Source organism: Tachyglossus aculeatus, chromosome 8 (genome assembly GCF_015852505.1).
Source record: "Tachyglossus aculeatus isolate mTacAcu1 chromosome 8, mTacAcu1.pri, whole genome shotgun sequence".
Lineage (NCBI taxonomy): Eukaryota > Metazoa > Chordata > Mammalia > Monotremata > Tachyglossidae > Tachyglossus > Tachyglossus aculeatus.
The window spans coordinates 36,648,458-36,672,914 of record NC_052073.1 but is presented as its reverse complement, the minus strand read 5'-3'; the positions used below and the strand labels follow the sequence as shown (position 1 = coordinate 36,672,914).

The following is a 24,457-nucleotide window of genomic DNA, read 5'->3' as shown; positions in this document are numbered from 1 at the left end:
TATTCTATTTATTTTATTTTGTTAGTATGTTCGGTTTTGTTCTCTGTCTCCCCCTTTTAGACTGTGAGCCCACAGTTGGGTAGGGACGGTCTCTATATGTTGCCAATTTGTACTTCCCAAGCGCTTAGTACAGTGCTCTGCACATAGTAAGCGCTCAATAAGTACGATTGATGATGATGATGATTTGTGGAGCGTTTTCTACGCGTCAGGTGCCGTACTAAGCGCTGGAGTAGATACAAGGGGACCCTGTCCTACACAGGGCTCACAGTCTTCACCCCCATTTTACAGAGGAGGCCCAGAGAAGGGAAGTGACTGGCCCAAGATCCCACAGCGGAGCCGGGATGAGAACCCAGGGCCTTCTGACCCCCCAGGCCCGGGCTCCAACCGCCAGGCCACACTGCTTCTGTGCTGGGGATATGGAGGGGGCAGGATGAGCCATGCCAGGGACAAGATGGGGGCGAGGAAGACGAGATGGAGGCCAAGGGAGAAGCTTGGCATTAGAGGAGGCGAGTGTGAGGGCTGGATTGTAGCAGAAGAGCAGCCAAGCGAGGTCAGAGGGGGGCTTTACAGCCCCCGCTGACCAGTTTCTGTTTGCCGCAGAGGTGGACGGGCAACCCCCGGAGGGTCTCGAGGAGCGGCGAGACACGGCCCGAACGTTTCTCTAGAAAAACGATGCGAGCAGCGGAGTGAAGTCCGGGCCGGAGCGGGGAGAGACGGCGAGGAGGCTGATACAGTCATCCAGGCGGGAGAGGAGGAGTGATCGGATTAACGGGGGAGCAGTTTGGAAGGAGGCGAAAGGGCGGATTTTAGCCATGTTAGAAAGGTTGAACAGACGTCACTGACTTAGAGGTCATGGGTTCAAATCCCAGCTCCGCCAATTGTCAGCTGTGTGACTTTGGGCAAGTCACCTCACTTCTCTGGTTCCCTCACCTGTAAAATGGGGATTAAGACTGTGAGCCCCGTGTGGGACAACCTGATCACCTTGTATCCCCCCCAGCGCTTAGAACGGTGCTCTGCACATAGGAAGTGCTTAACAAATACCATCATCATCATCATCCCTCCCGCCTTCTTGAAGTCCCATCTCGTCCAAGAGGCCTTCCCAGACTAGGCCCCCCGCCCCGTTTCCTCTTCTCTCACTCCCTTCTTCCTCGCCCTGCCCCGGCGCGGGTGGGGAGAGAAGGGGAAGGGGAGTCCCATGGGGGCATCTGGGGTGCCGGGGGGAGAGTAGGAGGAGCCCCCATCCAACCCATCTGCCCTCCCGGGAACCAATTAATGCCACGATTTGGAATGACAATCCCACCTGCTTCCTGAACGACTGAGCCAAGACACCCCCTCAACCCGAACAAACGCCCTGCAGACCACCTCCCCCCAGCCCTGACTCCTTCTCCTGATAATAATTTGTTATTATTTATTGTTATCATTGTTGTTATTGTTTGGTATCTGTTCATTCATTCATTCGTTCAATCGTATTTATTGAGCGCTTACTATGTGCGGAGCACTGGACTGAGCGCTTGGGAAGCACAAGTTGGCAACATAGAGGGACGGTCCAAAACAGTAAACAGGCATCGAAAGCATCACTATCAATAAATAGAATGATAGATAATATATACACAGTCGGTTAAGCGCTTACTATGTGCCAGGCACCGTGCTAAGCGCTGGAGGTGGATACAGCCCAATTGGGTTGGACGCAGTCATTCATTCATTCAGTCGTATTTCTTTTAGACTGTGAGCCCACTGTTGGGTAGGGACCGTCTGTATATGTTGCCAACTTGGACTTCCCAAGCGCTTAGTACAGTGCTCTGCACAGAGTAAGCGCTCAATAAATACGATTGATTGATTGATTTGAGCGCTTACTGTGTGCAGAGCACTGTACTAAGCGCTTGGAAGTACAAGTCGGCAACATCTAGAGACGGTCCCTACCCGACAACGGGCTCACAGTCTAGAAGGGGGGAACGGACAACAAAACAAAACATGTGGATGGGTGTCAAGTCGTCAGAACAAATAGAATTAAAGCTAAATTCATTCAATCGTATTTATTGAGCGCTTACTGTGTGCAGAGCACTGTACTAAGCGCTTGGGAAGTCCAAGTTGGCAACATATAGAGACCAACAGTGGGCTCACTAAATGACCATCATTAACAAAAAAATTGAATAGTCAATATGTACATCCCTGTCCCACATCAGTCTCCATCCCCATTTTCCAGATGAGGTCACTGAGGCACGGAGAAGTAAAGTGACTTGCCCCAGGTCACACAGCAGACAAGCGGAAGAGCCGGGATCGGAACCCATGACCGCTGCTACTACGACTGATAATAATAAGCAAGGGTCAGGGGTCAATCTGTCGATCAGTGGTATTTACCGCGCTTAGAACAGTGCTCTGCACATAGTAAGCGCTTAATAAATGCCATTATTATTATTATTATTATTATAGTAACAATGATAGTAATAATAAATAATGGTCAGTCTGCCAGTCGATGGTGTTTGCTGAGAGCCAGATGTAGTTATCATCATCATCATCAATCGTATCTATTGAGCGCTTACTGTGTGCAGAGCACTGTACTAAGCGCTTGGGAAGTACAAATTGGCAACATATCGAGACAGTCCCTGCCCAACAGTGGGCTCACAGTCTAAAAGGGGGAGACAGAGAACAAAACCAAACATACTAACAAAATAAAATAAATGATGATAGTAATAATAAAAACGGTGGTTAATCCATTAATTGATGGTATTTACTAGTTGTAATAATAATAAAAGATGGTGGTAAATCCATGAATCGATGGTCGGAGGGAGGACAGACGACGAATCCCTGTTTTCCAGATGAAGAAGTGGAGGCCCAGAGAGGTGAAGTGACAGGCCTGAGGCCACCCAGCAGGCCGGGACCAGAACCCCGAATCCCGTGAGACTGTGCGTCAGTCAGTCAGAGAAGCGAAGTAACTTGCCCAAGGTCGCACAGCAGACATCAATCAATCAATCGTCTTTATCGAGTGCTCACTGTGTGCAGAGCACTGGACTAAGCGCTTGGGAAGTCCAAGTTGGCAACATCTAGAGACGGTCCCTACCCAACAGTGGGCTCACAGTCTAAAAGACATGTGGCGGAGCGGGGATTCGAACCCACGACCCCTGGCTCCAAGGCCCAGGCTCTTTCCACTGAGCCACGCTGCTCGACTGGCGTGCGGCAGGAAGTGGCTTTTTATTGACGGGAAGTTGAATTCAGCCGCTATCGGCCTTCAGGCCGGAGCGCAGAGAAGGGGCTTATCGCCAGGCCAACAGACCGCGTGGACCGGGACGAGGAGGAGGAAGAGGAGGAGGAGGAGGAGGAGGAGGAGGAGGAAGAGGAGGAGAGGGAGGACGATGAGGAGGAGGACGATGACAAGGCCCAGGAGATGGAGGAGGAAGACGATGAGGAGAAGGAGGAGAGGGAGGACCAGGAGGAGGAGGAGGGAAAGGTGGAGACCAAGGAGGAGAGGGAGGAGGAGGAGGAGGAGGACGATGAGGAGGAGGACGATGACAAGGCCCAGGAGATGGAGGAGGAAGACGATGAGGAGAAGGGGGAGAGGGAGGACCGGGAGGAGGAGGAGGGAAAGGTGGAGACCAAGGAGGAGAGGGAGGAGGAGGAGGAGGACGATGAGGAGGAGGACGATGTCAAGGCCCAGGAGATGGAGGAGGAAGAGGATGAGGAGAAGGAGGAGAGGGAGGACCAGGAGGAGGAGGAGGGAAAGGTGGAGACCAAGGAGGAGAGGGAGGAGGAGGAGGAGGACGATGAGGAGGAGGACGATGACAAGGCCCAGGAGATGGAGGAGGAAGATGATGAGGAGAAGGGGGAGAGGGAGGACCAGGAGGAGGAGGAGGGAAAGGTGGAGACCAAGGAGGAGAGGGAGGAGGAGGAGCAGGACGATGAGGAGGAGGACGATGACAAGGCCCAGGAGATGGAGGAGGAAGACGATGAGGAGAAGGAGGAGAGGGAGGACCGGGAGGAGGAGGAGGGAAAGGTGGAGACCAAGGAGGAGAGGGAGGAGGAGGAGGAGGACGATGAGGAGGAGGACGATGACAAGGCCCAGGAGATGGAGGAGGAAGACGATGAGGAGAAGGAGGAGAGGGAGGACCAGAAGGAGGAGGAGGGAAAGGTGGAGACCAAGGAGGAGAGGGAGGAGGAGGAGCAGGACGATGAGGAGGAGGACGATGACAAGGCCCAGGAGATGGAGGAGGAAGACGATGAGGAGAAGGAGGAGAGGGAGGACCAGGAGGAGGAGGAGGGAAAGGTGAAGACCAAGACCCCCTTCCCACAGGCACGGTGACACAAAAAAGATCTGCGATTCCTTCATTCAATCGTATTTATTGAGCGCTTACCGTGTGCACTTAACAAATACCATCATCATCATTATTATTACAGTGCCTCACACATAGTAAGCGCTTAACAAAGACCATCATCGTTATTATTATTACAGTGCCTGCTCCGCCAATTGTCAGCTGGGTGATTTGGGGCAAGTCACCTCACTTCTCTGGGCCTCAGTTACCTCATCTGTAAAATGGGGATGAAGACTGGGAGCCCCAAGTGGGACAACCTAATCATCTTGTAACCTCCCCAGCACTTAGAACAGTGCTTTGCACATAGTAAGCGCTTAATAAATGCCATCATTATTATTAACAAATACCATCATCATCATTATTAGTATTACAGTGCCTAACACATAGTAAGCGCTTAACAAATACCATCATCATTATTATTACAGTGCCTTCTACATACTAAGTGCTTAATAAATACAATCATCATTATTATTACAGTGCCTCACACATGGTAAGCGCTTAACAAATACCATCATCATTATTATTATTACAGTGCCTCACACATAGTAAGCGCTTAACAAATACCATCATCATTATTATTATTACAGTGCCTGCCACATAGTAAGCGCTTAACAAATACCATCATCATTATTATTATTACAGTGCCTCACACATAGTAAGCGCTTAACAAATACCATCATCATCATTACAGTGCCTTCTACATAGTTAAGTGCTTAATAAATACCATCATTATTATTATTATTACAGTGCCTGCCACATAGTAAGCGCTTAACAAATACCATCATCATCATTATTATTACAGTACCTGCCACATAGTAAGTGCTTAACAAATACCATCATCATTATTATTACAGTACCTGCCACATAGTAAGTGCTTAACAAACACCATCATCATTATTATTATTACAGTGCCTGCCACATAGTAAGCGCTTAACAAATACCATCATCATTATTATTATCACAGTGCCTGCCACGTAGTAAGCGCTTAACAAATACCATCATCATTATTATTATTACAGTGCCTGACACATAGTAAGCGCTTAACAAATACCATCATCATTATTATTATTATCACAGTGCCTGTCACATAGTAAGCGCTTAACAAATACCATCATCATCGTTATTATTACAGTGCCTTCTACATAGTAAATGCTTAATAAATACCATCATCATCATTATTATTACAGTGCCTGCCACATAGTAAGTGCTTAACAAATACCATCATCATCATTATTATCACAGTGCCTGCCACATAGTAAGCGCTTAACAAATACTATCATCATTATTATTATTACAGTGCCTGCCACATATAAAGCGCCTAACAAACACCACATTAATTATTATTAACGACAGCAACGGCAGAACCAAATCAGCCCAATGTGCTTTGATCGGCTCCATCCTTTTTCCTCCTCTGCTCCCAGCGCTTAGAACAGTGCTTTGCACATAGTAAGCGCTTAACAAATACCATCATCATTATTATTATTACAGTGCCTCACACATAGTAAGCACTTAACAAATACCATCGTCATTATTATTATTACAGTGCCTGCCACATAGTAAGCACTTAACAAATACCATCATCATTATTATTATTATTATTACAGTGCCTGCCGCATATAAAGCGCCTAACAAACACCACATTAATTATTATTAACGACAACAACGGCAGAACCAAATCAGACCAATGCGCTTTGATCGGCTCCATCCTTTTTCCTCCTTTGCTCCCAGCGATTAGAACAGTGCTTTGCACATAGTAAGCGCTTAACAAATATGATTATTATTATTATTATTACAGTGCCTGCCACATAGAAAGCGCCTAGCAAACACCACATTAATTATTATTAACGACAACAACGGCAGAACCAAATCAGCCCAATGCACTTTGATCGACTCCATCCTTTTCCTCCTCTGCTCCCAGCAATTAGAACAGTGCTTTGCACATAGTAAGTGCTTAACAAATACCATCATTATTATTATTATTATTACAGTGCCTGCCACATAGAAAGCGCCTAGCAAACACCACATTAATTATTATTAACGACAACAACGGCAGAACCAAATCAGCCCAATGCGCTTTGATCGGCTCCATCCTTTCTCCTCCTCTGCTCCCAACGCTTAGAACAGTGCTTTGCACATAGTAAGTGCTTAACAAATACCATCATCATTATTACTATTACAGTGCCTGCCACATAGTAAGAGCTTAACAAATACCATCACCATTATTATTATTACAGTGCCTGCCACATAGTAAGCGCTTAACAAATACCATCATCATTGTTATTATTACAGTGCCTGCCACATAGTAAGCGCTTCAAAAATACCATCATTATTATTATTATTACAGTGCCTGCCGCATATAAAGCGCCTAACAAACACCACATTAATTATTATTAATGACAACAATGGCAGAACCAAATCAGCCCAATGCGCTCTGATCGGCTCCATCCTTTTTCCTCCTCTGCTCCCAACGTTTAGAACAGTGCTTGGCACATAGTAAGCGCTGAACAAATGCCATTATTCTTCTCTCTTTGCTTCTGGTGGTTTTTGGGCCTAGCCGGGATAATCAGATTTCAAAAACAAAATCAACCCTTTTCAGCTGAGCTCCACTTTTCAGTTTTTCCTCCCTTCCCTGTCCCCGCAGAACCAATTTAAGCAGCAAACAAAAGATTCCTGGGGGAATGGGGCAGGGAGCCACTGACTCTTAGAGATCAAATAGAACCACCGTCCGCTTTGCTCCGGATTAATAATAATAATGATGGCGTTTATTAAGCGCTTACTATGTGCCAAGCACTGATCTAAGCGCTGGGGAGGTTACGAGGTGATCAGGTTGTCCCACGGGGGGCTCACAGTCTTCATCCCCCTCTTCATCCCCCTTCTAGACTGTGAGCCCACTGTTGGGTAGGGACCGTCTCTAGATGTTGCCAACTTGGACTTCCCAAGCGCTTAGTACAGTGCTCTGCACACAGTAAGCACTCAATAAATACAATTGAATGAATGAATGAAAGGATGGTCTGGACTGTGAGCCCGTTGTTGGGTATATGTTGCCGATTTGTATTTCCCAAGCGCTTAGTCCAGTGCTCTGCACACAGTAAGCACTCAATAAATATGATTGAATGAAAGCGCTCAATAAATACGGTTGAATGAATGAATGAAGGATGGGTGGGGGTGGAAGATGTAGGAAGGAGTTAATGGGGGGAGAGGGGGCTGCTCCACGGGAGGCCCCGGGATCAATCAATCGTATTTATTGAGCGCTTACTGTGTGCAGAGCACTGGACTAAGCGCTTGGGAAGTCCCAGTTGGCAACATCTAGAGATGGTCAATCAATCAATCAATTAATCGTATTTATTGAGTGCTTACTGTGTGCAGAGCACTGGACTAAGCGCTTGGGAAGTCCCAGTTGGCAACATCTAGAGACGGTCCCTACCCAACAGCGGGCTCACAGTCGAGAAGGGGGAGACGGACGACAAAACAAAGCAGATTTTGTCCGCTGTGTGACCCTGGGCAAGTCACTTAACTTCTCTGTGCCTCAGTTACCTCATCTGTATATACGTATATACATATATGGATATATGTTTGTACATATTTATTACTCTATTTATTTACTTGTACATATGTATTCTATTTATTTTATTCTGTTAGTATGTTTGTTTTTGTTCTCTGTCTCCCCCTTTTAGACTCTGAGCCCGCTGTTGGGTAGGGACCGCCTCTATATGTTGCCAACTTGGACTTCCCAAGCGCTTAGTCCAGTGCTCTACACACAGTAAGCGCTCAATCATCATCATCATCATCAATCGTATTTATTGAACGCTTACTATGTGCAGAGCACTGTACTAAGCGCTTGGGAAGTACAAATTGGCAACATAAATTGGCTCAATAAATACGATTGATTGATTGATTGATTGAGCTGTACAATGGGGATTGACTGTGAGCCCCTCATGGGACACCCTGATCACCTTGTATTCCCCCCAGCGCTTAGAACAGTGCTTCGCACATAGTAAGCGCTTAACAAATACCAACATTATTGTTATTTTGAGCCCCTTCCTTCCTCTCCCCCTCGTCCCCCTCTCCATCCCCCCATCATACCTCCTTCCCTTCCCCACAGCACCTGTATATATGTATATATGTTTGTACATATTTATTACTCTATTTATTTATTTATTTAACTTGTACATATCTATTTATTTTATTTTGTTAGTATGTTTGGCTTTGTTCTCTGTCTCCCCCTTTTAGACCGTGAGCCCGCTGTCGGGTAGGGACTGTCTCTATACGTTGCCAACTTGGACTTCCCAAGCGCTTAGTCCAGTGCTCTGCACACAGTAAGCGTTCAATAAATACGATTGATTGATATTATTATTATTATTACCAACAAAATAAAATAAATAGAATAGATACGTACAAGTAAAATAAATAAATAGAGTAATAGGGATGACGAGACGGGCCGAAAGCGTCCAGTAAATAGCCCTGCCGGGGAGAGCAAGGGGGCGGGATGTGGAGATGCAGGCCAGGCGCTCCGGCTGCCCGGGGTTGCCATGGTTACCCGCCCCCGCCCGAGCAGCTGGGGCCCGGCTTCCTCTGCGCCTGCGCGGAGGCCCGCGCTCGTTCCCCCCCCTCCCCGCGCCGTCGGGGCCCCGCCGCCAGAGGGCGCTCACAGGCCCGCGCTCGTCCCCCCCCCCCCCGCGCCGCCGGGGCCCCGCCGCCAGAGGGCGCGCACAGGCCCGCGCATGCGCTCTCGGCCTCCCGCCCGCCGTGACCCCCTCGTGACCCCTCCCCTCAGCCCCACATATTGATCACCGTGGTAACGGGAGCTGGGAAGCGCTTACTACGGGCCGAGCACTGTTCTAAGCGCTGGGGAGATACAAGATAATATTATTATTATTATTATTATTATTATTATTATTATTATTATTATTATTATGGAGAAGCAGAGTGGCTCAGTGGAGAGGGCCCGGGCTTTGGAGTCAGAGGTCAGGGGTTCAAATCCCGGCCCCGCCACTTGTCAGCTGGGTGACTTTGGGCAAGTCACTTAACTTCTCTGGGCCTCAGTTACCTCATCTGTAAAATGGGGATTAAGACTGGGAGCCCCAGGTGGGACAACTTGATCACCTTGTATCCCCCCCAGCGTTTAGAACGGTGCTTGGCACCTAGTAAGCGCTTAATAAATGCCATTAAAAAATAATAATAATAATGATGGCATTTATTAAGCGCTTACTAGGTGCCAAGCACTGTTCAAAGCGCTGGGGAGGTTACAAGGTGATCAGGTTGTCCCACGGGAGGGGCTCCCAGTCTTCATCCCCATTTGACAGACGAGGCCACTGAGGCCCAGAGAAGGGAAGTGACAGTGTTGCCCAATGGCTCCCCATGCCCCCTGCCCTACCTACTTCCCCTCCCCACAGCACCTGTATGTATGTTTGTACGTATTTATTACTCTATTTTATTTGTACATATTTATTCTAATTATTTTATTTTGTGAACATGTTTTGTTTTGTTCTCCGTCTCCCCCTCCTAATAATAATAATGTTGGTACTTGTTAAGCGCTTACTATGTGCCAAGCACTGTTCTAAGCGCTGGGGGGGTTACAAGGTGACCAGGTTGTCCCACAGGGGGCTCACAGTCTTCACCCCCATTTTCCAGATGAGGGAACTGAGGCCCAGGGAAGTGAAGTGACTGGCCCAAAGTCGCCCAGCTGACAAGTGGCGGAGCCGGGATTTGAACCCATGACCTCTGACTCCAAAGCCCGGGTTCTTTTCCACTGAGCCAACCTGACCGCCTTGTGACCAGTGTTTAGTACAGTGCCCTGCACATAGTAAGCGCTAAATAAATGCCATCATTGGACTCCCAGCCGCTACCCACTAGGCAGCCCTTCCTCCCCTTGATGTTCCGCCCAAAACAGTGAGCCGTGGTGGGGGGTGAGTAGACCTGGGAACCTTATAATAATAGGTATTCGTTAAGCGCTTACCATGTTTCTACATATTTATTACTCTATTTTATTTGTACACATTTATTCTATTTATTTTATTTCATTAATATGTCTTGTTTTGTTGTCCGTCTCCCCCTTCTAGACTGCGAGCCTGCTGTCGGGTAGGGACCGTCTCTCTATGTTGCCAACTTGGACTTCCCAAGCGCTCAGTACAGTGCTCTGCACACAGTAAGCGCTCAATAAATACGACTGAACGAACGCGTCAGGCCCTGTACTGAGCGCCGGAGTGCACGCAAGCGAATGAAGTGGGACCCAGTGGGGCCCATGGTGCCTGTTACGCAGTAAGCGTTTAACAAATACCCCAATTAATAACGATGGTATTAAGCACTTACTATGTGCCAAGCACTGTTCTCAGAGCTGGTAGATATAAGGTGATCAGGTTGTCCCACGTGGGGCTCACAGTCTTAATCCCCATTTTACAGATAACTGAGGCACCAAGAAGTTGCGATGTGCCCAAAGCCACACAGCTGACAAGGGGTGGAGCCAAGATAATAATAAGGATGGTATTTGTTAAGCACTTACTATGTTCCTAGCACTGGAATTAGAACCCACGACCTCCGACTCCCGAACCCGGGCCCTTGTCGCTAAGCCACGCTGCTTCTCCCAGACTGAGCCCCTTCCTTCCTCTCCCCCTCGTCCCCCTCTCCATCCCCCCATCTTAATAATAATAATAATAATGATGGCATTTGTTAAGCGCTTACTATGTGCAAAGCACTGTTCTTAGCACTGAGGGGGATACAGTGTGATCAAGTTGTCCCACGTGGGGCTCACAGTCTTAATCCCCATTTTTACAGATGAGGTCACTAAGGCCCAGAGAAGTTAAGTGACTTGCCCAAGGTCACACAGCTGACTTGTGGAGGAGCCGGGATTCGAACCCACGACGTCGGACTCCAAAGCCCGGGCTCTTTCCACTGAGCCATGCTGCTTCTCTTACCTCTTACCATCTTACCTCCCTCCCTTCCCCGCAGCACCTGTATATATGTATATATGTTTGTACATATTTTTTTACTCTTTATTTATTTAATTTATTTGTACATATCTATTTTATTTTGTTAGTATGTTTGGTCTCTGTCTCCCCCTTTTAGACTGTGAGCCCACTGTTGGGTAGGGACTGTCTCTATATGTTGCCAATTTGTACTTCCCAAGCGCTTAGTACGGTGCTCTGCACATAGTAAGCGCTCGATAAATACGATTGATGATGATGACGATGATTAATATTATTATTATCATTATTAGGAGGAGTGGTCCCGAGGGTCTGCCTGGCCAGGACGGCTGAGAATAAACGGGGGAGCAATGGGCCCTCCCCCCGGCCCAGTTTAGGGAGCAGAGGGGATGGGATTCGGGGGGAAGACCCCTGACCCCATCCCTGGTCAAGGGCCATAGGGCTGTTCCTCCTTGGGCTGCAGATGGACAAGAAACAAACACCGAGGCTTGCCTGAGCCATCGGGGGAGCGGGGCGGCCCCCCAACCCTGCCGGCACTGAGGGCACCCCCCAAATGTTCGCAGGGCGCGGATGGTTTGGGAGAACCCAAGGGGTCCCTGAAGCAGGTGGCCGTCGTGGAAGATTTCTTCGACATCATCTATTCGATGCACGTGGAGAGTTCGGCGGAACCCGGCCGCGCCCCCAGACACGCAGGACAGAAGAAAACCTACCGAGCGGTGAGACCCCCCTACCCCTCCGGGACCCCCGGGACCCCCGGGACCCCCGAACCACGGACGGGAGAAGGCCGGCCTGCTCTCACAGCGGTCCCGGGCCTGCCTGATGGCGTGCGGAGAGCGGGGTTGGAGATTGAGGGGTTGGAGATCAAGCGCACACAGTAAGCGCTCAATAAATACGATGATTGATGATAATAATAATAATAATAATAATGTTGGTATTTGTTAAGCGCTTACTATGTGCAAAGCACTGTTCTAAGCGCTGGGGGGAACACAAGGATATGAGGTTGTCCCACGTGTGGCTCGCAGTCTTAATCCCCATTTTACAGATGAGGGAACTGAGGCACAGAGAAGTGAAGTGACTTGCCCAAGGTCACACAGCAGATAGATGGGGGAGGTGGGATTCGAACCCATGACCCATGATGATGATGATGAGGGGTGCGGGCAGCCCCCTCCCCGGACCCCCGTCCCCTCGCGCTGCAGACCGCAGAATACTCGTCATAATGATGGCATTTAGTAAGCGCTTACTATGTGCAAAGCACTGTTCTGAGCGCTGGGGAGGTTACAAGGCCATCAGGTTGTCCCCCCGCGGGGCTCACAGTCTTACTCCCCATTTTCCAGATGAGGGAACTGAGGCCCAGAGAAGCAAAGTGACTTGCCCCAAGTCACACAGCTGACCTGTATATATGTTTGTACATATTTATTACTCTATTATTTTACCTGTACATATCTGTTCTATTTATTTTATTTTGTTAGTATGTTTGGTTTTGTTCTCTGTCTCCCCCTTTTAGACTGTGAGCCCACTGTTGGGTAGGGACCGTCTCTGTATGTTGCCAACTTGGACTTCCCAAGCGCTTAGTACAGTGCTCTGCACACAGTAAGCGCTCAATAAATACGATAGATTGATTGATTGATTGATTGGCAGAGCCGGGATTTGAACCCCTGACCTCTGACTCCAAAGCCCGGGCTCTTTCCCACTGGGCCGTGCTGAGAAGGCCCACGTGGCCCCTTTCAGACTGTGAGCCCACTGTTGGGTAGGGACTGTCTCTATATGTTGCCAATTTGTACTTCCCAAGCGCTTAGTACAGTGCTCTGCACATAGTAAGCGCTCAATAAATACGATTGATGATGATGATGATGGTGGCGTCCTTGGGGGGCGGGGGAACGGCAGGTTTTGGGGGGCCCCCCAGCACCCGCCCACCCTCTGCTCATGGTAAGCTCAAGTCTAGATACGATCCCTGCCCACGAAGAGCTCACAAATCAATCCATCAGTGGTATTTATTGAGCACCTACCATATACAGAACACTGTACTAAGCGCTGGGGAGAGTCCACAAGAGCGGAGTTGGTAGATATGATCCTCCTTAGCCCGTGAGCACCATGTAGGACATGGACTGTGTCCAACGTGATGAGCTCGTATCTCCCCCGGTGTTCAGTACAGTGCCCGGCACATAGTAAGCGCTCAATAAATATGATTGAATGAATGAATGAATGTCTTTGAGGGTTTTTCCCCCTCCTCCTTAGCCAGCAATCCATATATTCATTCATTCATTCATTCAATCGTATTTATTGAGCGCTTACTGTGTGCAGAGCGCTGTACTAAGCGCTTGGAAAGTACAATTCGGCAGCAGATAGAGACATTCCTTACCCAACAACGGGCCCTATATAGAACATGGACTATGGCCAACATGACGAGCTTGTGTCTCCCCCAGCGCTCAGTACAGCGCCCGGCACATAGTAAGCGCTTAATAAATAGAGAAGCAGCGTGGCTCGGTGGAAAGAGCCCGGGCTTTGGAGTCAGAGGTCGTGGGTTCAAATCCCGGCTCCGCCGCTTGTCAGCTGGGTGACTTTGGGCAAGTCACTTCACTTCGCTGAGCCTCAGTTCTCTCAACTGTAAAATGGGAATTAAGACTGTGAGCCCCACATGGGATGACCTGATCACCTTGTATCCCCCAGCGCTTAGAACAGTGCTTGGCACATAGTAAGCGCTTAACAAATGCCATTGTTATTATTATTATTATTATTCTCTGGGCCTCAGGGACCTCATCTGGAAAATGGGGATGAAGACCGGGAGCCCCCCGTGGGACAACCCGATCACCTTGTAACCTCCCCAGCGCTTAGAACAGTGCGTGGCACGTAGTGAGCGCTTAATAAATGCCACCATTATTATTACTACTTACTATGTGCCAAGAGATTAATATTAATATTAATATTTTATTATTATTATTATTAAATAGCATGAAAAATCAAAAAAGGTGGGTCTAATTTCGGCTCCCCAGGGACCCCGGCCAGCTTCTCTCTGGGTGGGCAGGTGGGGTGTCCATCTTCTCTGTGGGTGGGGATGGGGGAAGCCCACCTGCCCGGGATGACCCGCACCCGTCTCTTCCCTCCTGCCCCCCCAGATCGCCGAGACGTACGCCTTCCTGCCGCGGGAAGCGGTGACTCGTTTCCTGATGAGCTGTACTGAGTGTCAGAAGAGGATGCACTTCAACTCCAACGGGCTGGAACCCAAAGGTGAGAGGCTGTGGAGGAGCATCCTCCAGACCCAACTGTCTGGACGCCCCCCGGAAACCCCCTCCCCCCCCCATAGCAGTCATCGGTGATACCTACTGAGCGCCTAAGAAGCAGCGTGGCTCAGTGGAAAGAGCCCGGGCTTGGGAGTCAGAGGTCATGGGTTCTAGACTGTGAGCCTCCTTCCCTTCCCCACTGCACCTGTATATATGTATATATGTTTGTACATATTTGTTACTCTATTTCTTTTACTTGTACCTATCTATTCTATTGATTTTATTTTGTTAGTATGTTTGGTTTTGTTCTCTGTCTCCCCCTTTTAGACTGGGAGCCCACTGTTGGGTAGGGACTGTCTCTAGATGTTGCCAACTTGGACTTCCCAAGCGCTTAGTCCAGTGCTCTGCACACAGTAAGCGCTCAATAAATGCGATTGATGATGATGATGAGCCCACTGTTGGGTAGGGACTGTCTCTATGTGTTGCCGACTTGTACTTCCCAAGCACTTAGTTCAGTGATCTGTACACAGTAAGCGCTCAATAAATACGATTGATTGATTGATTGATTGATTGATTAATCCTGGCTCCGCCACTTGTCAGCTGGGTGACTTTGAGCAAGTCCTGTCACTTCTCTGGGCCTCAGTTCCCTCATCTGTAAAATGGGGATAAAGACTGGGAGCCCCCCCGTGGGACAACCTGATCACCTTGTAACCTCCCCAGCGCTTAGAACAGTGCTTGGCACATAGTAAGCACTTAATAAATGCCATCATTATTATTATTATTGCTTATTATGTGCCAAGAGAAGCAGCGTGGTTCAGTGGAAAGAGCCCGGGCTTTGGAGTCAGAGGTCATGGGTTCAAATCCTGGCTCCGCCAAGTGTCAGCTGGGTGACTTTGGGCAAGTCACTTAACTGCTTTGTGCCTCAGTTTACCTCACCTGTAAAATGGGGATAAAGACTGTGAGCCCCCCGTGGGACAACCTGATCACCTTGTAACCTCCCCAGTGCTTAGAACAGTGCTTTGCACATAGTAAGCGCTTAATAAATGCCATCATTATTATTATTATTACTATGTGCCAAGAGAAGCAGCATGGTTCAGTGGAAAGAGCCCAGGCTTTGGAGTCAGAGGTCATGGGTTCAAATCCTGGCTCTGCCAATTGTCAGCTGTGTGACTTTGGGCAAGTCACTTAACTTCTCTGTGCCTCAGTTTACCTCATCTGTAAAATGGGGATTAAGACTGTGAGCCCCCCTTGGGACAACCTGATCACCTTGTAACCTCCTCAGTGCTTAGAACAGTGTTTTGCATATAGTAAGTGCTTAATAAATGCCATCATCATCATTATTATTACTTATTATGTGCCAAGTACTGTTCTAAGTGCTGGGGTAGATACAAGGTAATCACGTGATCCCACGTGAGGCTTACTGTTTTCCTCCCTATTTTCCAGATGAGGGAACTGAGGCCCAGAGAAGTGAAGTGACTGGCCCAAAGTCACACAGCTGACAAGTGGCGGAGCCGGGATTAGAACCCATGACCTTCTGACTCCCAGCCCTGGGCTGTAGCTACTAGGCCGCACCGTTTCTCATCGGGCGGGTCCCAGTCCCTGCCCTACACGGGGCTCCCAGTCTAAATCAGATGGAGAGCGGGGATTGAATCCCCATTGCCTTGTACTTCCCAAGCGCTTAGTATAGTGCTCTGCACACAGTAAGCGCTCAATAAATACGATTGAATGAATGAATGAATCGAATAGAGGCGGGAACTGAGGCCCAGAGCAGTGAAGTGACTGGTCCAAGGTCACACCCAGCAGACAAGCGCTGGGATGAGAGGCCAGGGTCTTCTGACACCCAAGCCCGGGCTCTACCCGCTAGGCCGCACGGCCTCCGCTGTTAGCTGGCCTTGGACCCCCCCCTTCTAGACTGTGAGCCCACTGTTGGGTAGGGACCGTCTCTATATGTTGCCAACTAGGACTTCCCAAGCGCTTAGCACAGTGGTCTGCGCACAGGAAGCGCTCAATAAATACGATTGAATGAATGAAGGAATGGATGAATGAAACGGCAGTGAGGGGACAGGGAAGCGGGGAAGTGAGGGGACAGGACCGTGGGGTGGTGAGGGAACAGGGTGACGAGGGGATGGTGTGGAAATAGGGCGGCGGGGCGGTGAAGGAACAGGATGGCAGGGCCGTGAGGGAACAGGGTGGTGAGGGAACAGGGCCATGGGAAGGTGAGGAAACAGGGTGGCGGGGCAGTGAGGGGACAGGGGAGCAGGGAAGTGAGGAGACAGGGCCACAGTTTGGTGAGGGAATGGAGTGGCGGAGTGGTGACAGAACAGGGCGGTGAGGAAACAGGGCCGTCGGGCAGTGAGGGGACAGGGGAGCCGGGGAGTGAGGGGACAGGGCTGCGGGAACAGGCTGGTGAGGGGATGGTGAGGAAATAGGACAGCAGGGAGGTGAGGAAAAGGGGCAGTGAGGGAACAGGGCTGCGGGATGGAGAGGGAGCAGGACCGTGGGGAGGGGAGGAAACAGGGCCGTGGGACCATGAGGCAGCAGGGGAGCAGGGAAGTGAGGGGACAGGACCACGGTTTGGTGAGGGAACAGGGCGGCGGGGCGGTGACAGAACAGGGCAGTGAGGAAACAGGGCCGTGGGGCAGTGAGGGGACAGGGGAGCGGGGGAGTGAGGGGACAGGGCCACAATTTGGTGAGGGAATGGAGTGGCGGGGTGGTGACAGAACAGGACAGTGAGGAAACAGGGCCATGGGGCAGTGAGGGGACAGGGGAGCCGGGGAGTGAGGGGACAGGGCTGCGGGGGGCGGAGGAAACAGGCTGGTGAGGGGATAGTGAGGAAATAGGGCAGCAGGGAGGGGATGGAAAGGGACAGTGAGGGAACAGGGCTGCGGGATGGAGAGGGAGCAGGACCGTGGGGAGGGGAGGAAACAGGGCCGTGGGGCAGTGAGGGGACAGGGGAGCAGGGAGGAGAGGGGACAGGGCCACGGTTTGGTGAGGGAACGGGTGGCGGGGTGGTGACAGAACAGAGAGGTGAGGAAACGGGGCCGTGGGGCAGTGAGGGGACAGGGAGCAGGGGAGTGAGGGGACAGGGCCACGGTTTGGTGAGGGAATGGGGCGGCAGGTGGGTGACAGAACAGAGAGGTGAGGAAACAGGGCCATGGGGCAGTGACAGAACAGAGAGGTGAGGAAACGGGGCCGTGGGGCAGTGAGGGGACAGGGAGCAGGGGAGTGAGGGGACAGGGCCACGGTTTGGTGAGGGAACGGGGCGGTGACAGAACAGGAAACAGGGGATGGTGAGGAAATAGGGCAGCAGGGCGGTGAGGGAAAGGGGCAGTGAAGGAATAGGGCTGCGGGATGGAGAGGGAGCAGGACCGTGGGGAGGGGAGGAAACAGGGCCGTGGGGCAGTGAGGGGACAGGGGAGCAGGGAAGTGAGGGGACAGGGGAGCAGGGAAGTGAGGGGACAGGGTCACGGTTTGGTGAGGGAACGGGGTGGCGGGGTGGTGACAGAACAGGGCGGTGAGGAAACAGGGCCATGGGGCAGTGAGGGGACAGGGGAGCTGGGGAGTGAGGGACAGGGCTGCGGGGTGATGAGGGAACAGGCTGGTGAGGGGATGGTGAGGAAATAGGGCAGCAGGGCGGTGAGGGAAAGGGGCAGTGAAGGAATAGGGCTGCGGGATGGAGAGGGAGCAGGGCCGAGAGGAGGGGAGGAAACAGGGCCACGGGGCAGTGAGGGGACAGGGGAGTGGGAGAGTGAGGGGACAGGGCCTCAGGGTTGGAGGGGCGGTGAGGGAGCTGTGAGGGAACAGGGGAGTGGAGCCGTGAGGGGATGATGAAGGAAAAGGATGGCGGTGGGAAGTGAGGGAACATGGCCTCTGGGCAGTGAGGAAACAGGGCGGTGGATCCATGAAGCAGCAGGGGAGCAGGAAAGCGAGGGGACAGGGCCACGGGGTGGTGAGGGAGAGCGGAGGAGTCTGGGAGCGGCCACTCCCGGCCTTCCTCCAGCCCAGGGATCCTCCCTCGGGCACCGGGCCAGCTCCCGACCCCAGACTCCCCCCTGGCCCCTTCGGCTGGGCCTGCAGACCCTCCCGCAGGGCCAGGCCGGGCAGGGCCGGGCAGGGCCAGGCAGGGGGTGGGGTCCCCCGGCCCCCTCCTCCCCGCCAGGGTCTGGAGAACATCAGGGGACTAATGTGCGCTCCAGGCCTCCCTCCCTCCCGCCCTCCCCTCAATTAAGGCTGCAGAGGGTCTCCTGGGCCGCCCTCCACCCTTCATCGGGGCCGCAGCCAGGGAGAGACACGGGGAGAGAGAGGGAGATGTGCAGGGAAGGAGGGAGAATGAGACAAAGAGGGAGAGGGAGAGAGGCTGAAAGGGAGAGATAGAGGGATCTAAGAGACCACAGAGGGAAGGAGGGAGAGGTGAAAGGAGGGAGACAGAGAAAGGAGAGATTCACTCATTCATTCAGTCGTATTTCTTGAGCGCTTACTGTGTGCGGAGCACTGTACCGAGTGCTTGGGTAAGGACAATTCAGTAATGAAAGGGACACGATCCCTGCCCACAGTGAGTTCACAGTCGGGAGAGATAGAGGAGAGAGACAGAGAAGGGGAGGGAGAGACAAAGAGGGAGACATGGAGACAGGGAGAAGGACAAAGAGGGGCAGAAAGAGAGAACTAGAAGGAAGAGATGGCGAGGGAGAGAGACAGAGGGAAGGGCAGAGAGAGAGACTGAAAGGGAGAGCGAGACAAAGGTGGGCAGAAAGGGAAAGCTAGAGGACGAGAGATGGGGGAAGGGGAGAGATGGAGGGAGAGAGATCCCAGTAAGACAAACAGAAAAGGAGAGATAAAAAGAGAGGCAGAAAGGGAGAGAGGAAAACAGCGGGGGTGAGAGAGGTGAGAAATAGGGAGAGGGAAAATAGAGAAATAAGGAGGGAGAGAAATAGAGGGAGAGAAAAGTAAAGTGTAAGAGAAATAGAGAAGGAGAAAAATCGAAGGAAGGAAAGAGGAAGGGAGACAAAGAGGAGAGAGTGAGAAAAATGGAGTGGGAAAGTAGAGAGAAATGGAGAGAGGGAGAAAAATATAGCGGGAAAGAGAGAAAACTAGTGAGAAAAATAGAGGAGAGATGGAGGAAGAGAAAGGTGGGAGGGACAGAAAAATAGAGTGGGAGAGAAATAAAGGAGGGGGAAGAAGATAGGGAGATGGAGGAAGTGAAAGAGGAGAGAGAGGAGGGAGAGAAGTGGAGGGAGAGAAAAATAGAGTGGGAGAGAAATGGGGGAAAGAGAGGAAAAGAAATGGAGGGAGGGAAAGAAAAAGAAATGGAGGAAGGGAAAGGGCAGAGAGAGAAAGGAGAGAAATAGAGGGAGGGAGAGAAAAACAGAGGGAAACAGGTGGGGAAAGAGGAGGGGGAGAGAAATCGAGGGAAAGAAAAAGAGGAGAAATGGAAGAATGGAAAGAGGGGAGAGGAGGAAGAGAAATAGAGGGAGGGAGAGAAAAACAGTGGGAGAGAAACATTGGCGGGGAAAGAGGAGGGGGCGAGAAATGGAGGGAAATGGAGAGGAGAGCCAAATGGAGGAAGGGAGAGAGGAAGGAGAAAAATGGAGGGAGAGAAAGACAGAGTGGCAGAGAAATGCGGGAGGGGGGAAGAGGAGAGAGAGAAAGAGAGAGAGAGGAGGGAGAGGACGAAAGCCAGCTCGGTGACCTCGAACTGGTCACTTCACTGCTCTGGGCCTCAGTTTCCTCCTCTGTATAATGGGGATTTCATCCCAGTTCTCCCTCCTCCTCAGAGCACGAAGCCCCGGGTGGGATGGGGGCCCGTGTCTGCCCTGGTTGACCTGTGTGTCCTGCAGTGCTTATTGCAGGGTCGGGCACATAGTCATCGTCTAACAAATGCCAGGAACAGCGTGGCCTAGCCGGGAGAGCCCGGAGCTGGGATTCAGAGGACCTGGGTTCTCATCCCGGCTCCGCCGCCTGTCTGCCGGGTGACCTTGGGCCAGTCGCTTCACTGCTGTGGGCCTCAGTTTTCCTCATCTGGAAAATGGGGATCGAATCCCCCTCCTCCCTCCTCCTCAGACGGTGAGGGGAAGTTTCTGGCCCAAAGCTTTACAGTTAGTCAGACAGTGGTATTTATTGAGCAGACAGTGGTATTTAGAGAAGCAGTGTGGCTCAATGGAAAGAACCCGGGCTTTGGAGTCAGAGGTCACGGGTTCAAATTCCAGCTCCGTCAATTGTCAGCTGTGTGACTTTGGGCAAGTCACTTAACTTCTCTGGGCCTCAGTTCCCTCATCTGTAAAATGGGGATGAAGACTGTGAGCCCCACGTGGGACAACCTGATCACCTTGTATCCCCCCACTGCTTAGAACAGTGCTTTGCACAGAGTAAGCGCTTAACAAATATCATTATTATTATTATTCATTCATTCAGTCGTATTTATGGAGCGCTTACTGTGTGGAGAGCACTGTACTAAGCGCTTGGGAAGTACAAGTCGGCAACATAGACGGTTCCTACCCAACAGCGGGCTCACAGTCTAGAAGGGGGAGATGGATGACAAAACAAAACATGTGGATGGGTGTCAAGTCATCGGAATTAATAGAAATAAAGCTAGATGCACATCATTAACAAAATAAATAGAATAGTAAATATGGACAAGTAAAATAAATAGAGTAATAAATCTGTACAAACATATATATATATATATATATATATATATATATATATATATATATAAACAGACACCCTCCCTGCCCACAGCGAGCTGACATTCTAAAGGGGGAGACAGAGAAGAATCAAAATCGATCCAACAATGGTATTTACTGAGCACTTGCCCTGTGCAAATCAATCAGTCAATCAATCGTATTTATTGAGCGCTTACTGTGTGCAGAGCACTGTACTAAGCGCTTGGGAAGTACAAGTTGGCAACCTATAGAGACGGTCCCTACCCAACAGTGGGCTCACAGTCTAAAAGGAGGAGACAGAGAACAAAACCAAACATACTAACAAAATAAAATAAATAGAATAGATATGTACAGGCAAAATAAATAAATAAATAGAGTAATAAATATGTACAAATATATATCATCATCATCAATCGTATTTATTGAGCGCTTACTCTGTGCGGAGCACTGTACTAAGCGCTTGGGAAGTACAAATTGGCAACATATAGAGACAGTCCCTACCCAACAGCGGGCTCACAGTCTAAAAGGGGGAGACAGAGAACAAAACCAAACATACTAACAAAATAAAATAAATAGAATAGATATGTACAAATAAAATAAATAAATAAATAGAGTAAAAAATATGTACAAACATATATACATATATACAGGTATATATAACATGTACAGGTAAAACATATGTACAGGTAACATATGTACAGGCAAAATAAATAAATAAATAAATAGAGTAATAAATATGTACAAATATCATCATCATCAATCGTATTTATTGAGCGCTTACTATGTGCGGAGCACTGTACTAAGTGCTTGGGAAGTACAAATTGGCAACATCTAGAGACAGTCCCTACCCAACAGTGGGCTCACAGTCTAAAAGGGGGAGACAGAGAACAAAACCAAACATACTAACAAAATAAAATAAATAGAATAGATATGTACAAGTAAAATAAATAAATAAATAAATAAATAGAGTAATAAATATGTACAAACATATATACATATATACATATATACAGGTGCTGTGGGGAAGGGAAGGAGGTAAGATGGGGGGGATGGAGAGGGGGACGAAGGGGAGAGGAAGGAAGGGGCTCAGTCTGGGAAGGCCTCCTGGAGGAGGTGAGCTCTCAGCAGGGCCTTGAAGGGAGGAAGAGAGCGAGCTTGGTGGATGGGCAGAGGGAGGGCAAATATGTAAACTATAGAGGTTATGTACAAATATGTACAAACATATATACAGGTACAGTGCAAAGCACTGTACTAAGCGCTTGGGAGAGTCCAGTACAACAATAAAGAGACATTCCCGGCTCACAGTGACCTGACAGTCCAGAGGGGGAGGAAGGGCACTTTCAGACACGCTCTTTCATATCAGACCCTCCCAGGCGTCTAGCGCAGTGCTCCGCACGCATCATCATCATCATCAATCGTATTTATTGAGCGCTTACTGTGTGCAGAGCACTGTACTAAGCGCTTGGGAAGTACAAATCGGCAACATCTAGAGGCGGGCCCTACCCAACAGTGCACGCAGTAAGCGTTCCCTCGACGGTCACGGTATCTGTTCAGCGCTGACTACGTTCCAGGCACTGTACTGAGCGCTGGGGCCTGTCATTCAGCGAAAGCGACCAGGCCGGGACTCCAGGTTCCCCCCGGAGTCGTCATTCCTCGATTTCCCCCCCGCCGCAGTCACTCAGGGCTGCGTTGTCCTTACAGAGAACGAAGCCCCCTCCTCGCTGGTCTCCGGAATCATCGACTACAACATGCCGCTCACCTCCACCTACCTGAAGCAGATGAAGCTGAGGGTGATGAACTCCCAGGAGCAGGTGAGAAGACGGGGGGCAGGAGGATGGGGTCGTGGGAGCGTATTAGACGCCCAGAAAACGCGATCGAGGAGTGGATTGCAAGCCCCTCGAGGGCAGGGGCTGCTCTGCTCAGTACAACACCCGGCGTGTAGTAGATGTCCAGGAAATAGAGAAGCGGCGTGGCTCAGTGTGGAAAGAGCCCGGGCTTTGGACTCAGAGGTCGTGGGTTCAAATCCAGGCTCCGCCAGTCGTCACCTGTGTGACTTTGGGCAAGTCACTTCGCTTCTCTGGGCCTCAGTTCCCTCATCTGTCAAACGGGGACTAAGACTGTGAGCCCCCCGTGGGACAACCGTGATGACCTTGTAACCTTCCTGGTGCTTAGAACAGTGCTTTGCACATAGTAAGCGCTTAATAAATGCCGTCATTATTATTATTGAAGTGCTATCGATGGGTAGATTGTAGCCCTTGAGGGCAGGGACCGTTGTGCTCAGCACAGCGCTTCGGTGCATAGTAGACGTCCAGAAAACACTATCGAGGGGTAAATTGTAAGCCCCTCGAGGGCCCGTGGCTCAGTGGAAAGAGCCCGGGCTTGGGAGTCAGAGGTCATGGGTTCAAATCCCGGCTCCGCCGCTTGTCAGCTGTGTGACTTGGGGCAAGTCACTTCACTCCTCTGGGCCTCAGTGACCTCATCTGGAAAATGGGGATGAAGGCTGTGAGCCCCAAGTGGGACAACCTGATCACCTTGTATCCTCCCCAGTGCTTAGAACAGTGCTTGGCACATAGTAAGCGCTTAACAAATACTGTCATTATAATTAACGGTATTGGACTCTCCCCAGGGCTCGGCACAGTGCTCTGCACACAGTAGTGTACAGTCATTCATTCATTCATTCAATCGTATTTATTGAGCACTTACTGTGTGCAGAGCACTGTACTAAGCGCTGGGGAAGTACAAGTTGGCAACGTATAGAAACGGTCGCTACCCAACAGTGGGTTCACAGTCAGCTCCTTAAGGGCGGGAATTGGGTCTCCTAGCTGTAGAGCTCACCTCCTCCAGGACATATCTATTCTATTTATTTTATTTTGTTAGTATGTTTGGTTTTGTTCTTTGTCTCCCCCTTCTAGACTGTGAGCCCACTGTTGGGTAGGGACCGTCTCTAGATGTTGCCAACTTGGACTTCCCAAGCGCTTAGTACAGTGCTCTGCACACTGTAAGCGCTCAATAAATACGATTGATTGATTGATTGATTGATTGAGGCCTTCCCAGACTGAGCCCCCTCCTTCCTTTCCCCATCCTCCCCCTCCCCATCCCCCTGCCTTACCTCCTTCCCCTCCCCGCAGCACCTGGATATATATATATGTATATATATGTTTGTACGTATTTATTACTCTATTTATTTTACTTGTACATATTCTATTTATTTTATTTGGTTAATGTGCTTAGTTTGGTTGTCCGTCTCCCACTTATAGACTGTGAGCCCACTGTTGGGTAGGGACCGTCTCTAGATGTTGCCGACTTGGACTTCCCAAGCGCTTAGTCCAGTGCTCTGCACACAGTAAGTGCTCAAT

General features: G+C 50.1%; 1 protein-coding gene across 1 annotated transcript in view; it reads left to right on the top strand.

The window, feature by feature from the left end:
• Positions 1 to 24,457, top strand: part of LOC119931425 (nucleolar protein 4-like) — a 40,338-nt gene that overhangs the window by 13,529 nt on the left and 2,352 nt on the right. Inside the window, exons 2-4 of the mRNA XM_038750069.1 lie at positions 11,788 to 11,940; positions 14,338 to 14,449; positions 22,803 to 22,912. Of these exons, the coding sequence (XP_038605997.1) occupies positions 11,869 to 11,940; positions 14,338 to 14,449; positions 22,803 to 22,912 (294 nt within the window). The 5' untranslated portion in view covers positions 11,788 to 11,868. The remainder of the gene's footprint in view (positions 1 to 11,787; positions 11,941 to 14,337; positions 14,450 to 22,802; positions 22,913 to 24,457) is intronic.